We start from the raw sequence: 3,795 nt of genomic DNA on the forward strand, positions 1-3,795 counted from the left end.
GCCTTGTTTGGCTGATGATTCTTCCTCCGGCTGGTGTTTATGGGTGGTTGGTTCTCCATGACTTCGTAGTCAGAATTGTGCAGTGGTCGGTGGCGGTTCCGTCGAAAGCTTACACAGAGAAAATTTGGAATGGTGAGGTTAGGGTTTCGAAAATTAAATGTGTGTGTTGTGAGAGAAAATAATGGTGAGGGGGAAGTTAATAAGGTGGTGGTAGTTATTTTAGGAAAAATTACAAAGAAAGAAAGGAAAAGAAAAATAAGGAAATAAAAATAAAAGAAAAAAGATAAATGAAATAGGAAGAGGGACGGTTGCAAGATGTTGCAAGCAACCGCATGCCTCCCCAAAAGTTTGAAATTTGAAATTTTGAATTTTAAAACTTCCCCTATTTTGACCGAAAATATCTCCCCCTCACTCAACCGCCAAAGTCATGCTTATCCTCTCATATCAACATTTAGGAAAATTTAGACTAAAAAAAACAAGACACCAAACTCCCCGGTCAAGGGGATTTAAATCAGAAACATTTTCAATAACAATTGGTTTCCCGGGGTCGCTTGGTGTTTCAAAAATATTTTTGGGAAATGGATTTTTTTCTTTGTTTGAATTTTTTTAGATTCAAGAAACATATTCACATATTTACAAAAAGTGTTTAAGTATTCTTGGGAAGACCCTGGTTCAGTCCACAGATTAAAAATTTCATGCCTATCTACATGAACATGACCCTAGAATTCCCGAAAAATACCTAAACAATCTGACCAGTTAGGCGATAGTGGGGAGCATGTGTAGTGGAATTTCTTTCACCACACACAGCTCTGAACTATCCCTAAACACCTTAACTCTGTGACTATTGACAAGGAAATGGATAGAGTTAGAAGCACTTCCCTGAATTTCCACAGCTCCGTTTGCTCTGAGGCCAACGATCGTGTAGGGTCTGATCCACTTAGACTTTAGCTTTCCGGGCATCAGCTTTAACCGTGATTGGAACAGGAGAACTTTCTGACCAACCTGCAACTCCTTGATCCGAAGGTTTTTGTCATGCCACAACTTGGTTTTTTCCTTGTACCACATCGTAGCATCGTATGACTCAAGCCTCAATTCCTCTAGCTCTTGCAGTTGGAGCTTCCTCTCCTCCTCACAGGCCTGGGGCTTCATATTCATCTTTCTGACTGCCCAGTACGCCCTATGTTCTACACCGATCAGGAGATGGCACATCTTGCCAAACACGAGCCTGTAGGGCGACATTCCAATGGGTTTTGAACGCAGTCCGGTAGGCCCAAAGTGCATCATCCAACCGTCTGCTCCAATCTTTCCTCGATGGGTTAACTGTTTTTTCCAGAAGACTTTTTATCTCCCGGTTGGAGACTTCTGCCAGCCCGTTGCTCTGTGGGTGATACGGAGTACAAAGTCGGTGGTGTACTCCGTATTTTTTCATAAGGACCTCCATGGTTCAGTTACAGAAATGCGTTCCCTGGTCTGAAATGACTGCCATCCGCACTCCATATCGGTTGAAAATATTAGCCTTAAGGAACTTCGTGACCTCCTTTGCTTCACATGTAGCAGTCGCCTTAGCCTCTATACACTTTGATACATAATCTACTGTCACCAGTATGTAAGAATTTCCGTAGAAAGAAGGGAATGGACCCATGAAGTCCATCCCCCAGACATAGAACACTTCACAGACGATTACTGGGATCTGGGGTATTTCGTCGCGAGTGGAGATTCCCCCGGTCTGCTGGCATCGACCACAACTCTGGCAATACTTATATGCGTCTCTATTCAGTGTGGGCCAGTAAAAACCGATGTCCAGAACCTTCCTAGCAGTTTTTCTTCGGCCAAAATGCTCACCGCATGCCAATGTATGACAATGGTCCATCACGTCCCTCTGTTTCCATTCTGGAATACACATTCTAATCACCTGGTCCGAACCCATCCTCCAGTGGTAAGGATCATCCCAAAAATAGTACTTGGCCTCACTCCTAATTTTCATCCTCTGGGCCCGAGAAATCTCTGGTGTACTGGGCAGCTCTTCTATGACTAAGTAGTTTGCCAGGTCCGCAAACCATGGCTCTGCATTCAGCTGATACTTCCTTTTGTCCGAATCTCCTGGACCGATTACTGCTAACATCTTCTCCCATCTAATAGGTCTAGAGGATTCCCCCATGCAATATAGATGCTCCTCTGGGAATACATCCGGTATAGCCTCCTTTGTATCTCCTTGAAAAATTCTGCTTAGATTATCGGCTACCTTATTCTCGGTGCCCTTCTTATCCCTTACCTCCAACTCGAACTCTTGTAGTAACAACACCCATCGGATTAGTGTTGGCTTAGAATCCTTCTTTGCTAACATGTACTTAATAGCTGCGTGATCAGTGAACACTATCACCTTCGACCCAAGTAAATATGGTCGGAACCTCTCAAAGGAATACACGAGCTAGCATTTCTTTTTCCGTGGTGTCGTAATTCTTATGGGCATGGTTAAGAGTCTTTGAGGCGTAGAAAATTACATAACTCTTCCCATCAATTCATTGGCCTAGCACTGCTCCGACGACGTAGTCGCTGGCATTGCATATCACCTCGAAGGGGTGATTCCAGTCTGGAGCTCTGATTATAGGGGTTGATACAAGCTTGTCCTTCAAAAGTTGGAAAGCCCATTGACATGGCTCGTCGAAGATGAAGTCCACATCATTCTACAGGAGGCGGGTAAGTGGCTGCGCAATTTTTGCTAAGTCCTTGATGAACCTTTGGTAGAATCCCACGTGGCCCAAGAATCCACTCACTTCCTTCTAATTGGTAGGATAAGGAAGCCTTGAAATCACGTCTACCTTTGTCTTGACCACCTAAATACCTCTTTCCGAGACGACGTGGCCCAGGACAATTCCCTACGGCACCATAAAGTGACATTTTTCAAAATTCAGCACCAAATTCTTCTCTCGACACCTCTTTAATACTAGATCCAAGTTAGCTAGGCAGGTTTCGAAGGAACTCCCATAAACTGTAAAATCATCCATAAAAATTTCGATACACTCTTCTAGCAGGTCCGAGAAGATGCTCATCATGCACCTTTGAAAGGTGTCTGGTGCATTACACAGGCCAATGGGCATCCTCCTATATGCATACGTCCCAAAGGGACACGTAAAAGTCATCTTCTCCTGGTCTTCCAGATCTACGTATATTTGGAAATACCCACTGTAGTCTTCCAAAAAGTGGAAGAATTGCTTTTCTACTAGTCTCTCAAGCATCTGGTCGATAAATGGCAACAGAAAGTGATCTTTTCATGTAGCCTCGTTCAACTTCCGGTAGTCGATACACATCCTCCAGCTTGTTACCAGTCTTGTGGGCACAAGCTCATTCTTTTCATTCTTAACCACTTGTATCCCCGACTTCTTCGGCACCATGTGGACTGGGCTGACCCACTCACTGTCTAGGATCGAGTAGATGATTCCTAGGGACAATAGTTTCAGTACTTCCTCCAAGACTTCTTCCCTCATGTTTGGATTCAGTTTCCTTTGTGAATCCCGGTAGGCCTTTGCGCCTTCTTCCAAGTGAATATGATGCATGTAGAGATCAGGACTGATTCCCACCAGATCTGATAGAGTCCACCCTATGACTTTCTTGTTTCTCCTGATAACTTCCAGTAACTCATTTTCATGTTCCCGTGTCAAGTTGATGTTGACGATCACAGGGAACGTCTCGCTCTCCTCCAAATAAGCATACTTTAGACCTGGTGGCAGTGTCTTCAACTCCTTCTTTGGCGAACTTGTCTCCTGGGCCAGTGGATTCTTCTCCATTTCCTTGGTG

The 3,795-nt window shown here is 44.2% G+C and overlaps 1 protein-coding gene across 1 annotated transcript; it reads right to left on the minus strand.

The window, feature by feature from the left end:
• Positions 1–756: 756 nt before the first annotated feature.
• On the minus strand, positions 757–1,239 carry LOC121778086. The gene has a single exon (XM_042175370.1). The coding sequence runs from the start codon at positions 1,237–1,239 to the stop codon at positions 757–759; it is 483 nt and encodes a 160-aa protein (XP_042031304.1).
• Between the last annotated feature and the right edge of the window lie 2,556 nt (positions 1,240–3,795).

This window comes from Salvia splendens, chromosome 2 (assembly GCF_004379255.2).
Source record: "Salvia splendens isolate huo1 chromosome 2, SspV2, whole genome shotgun sequence".
NCBI classification, from domain to species: Eukaryota; Viridiplantae; Streptophyta; class Magnoliopsida; order Lamiales; family Lamiaceae; genus Salvia; species Salvia splendens.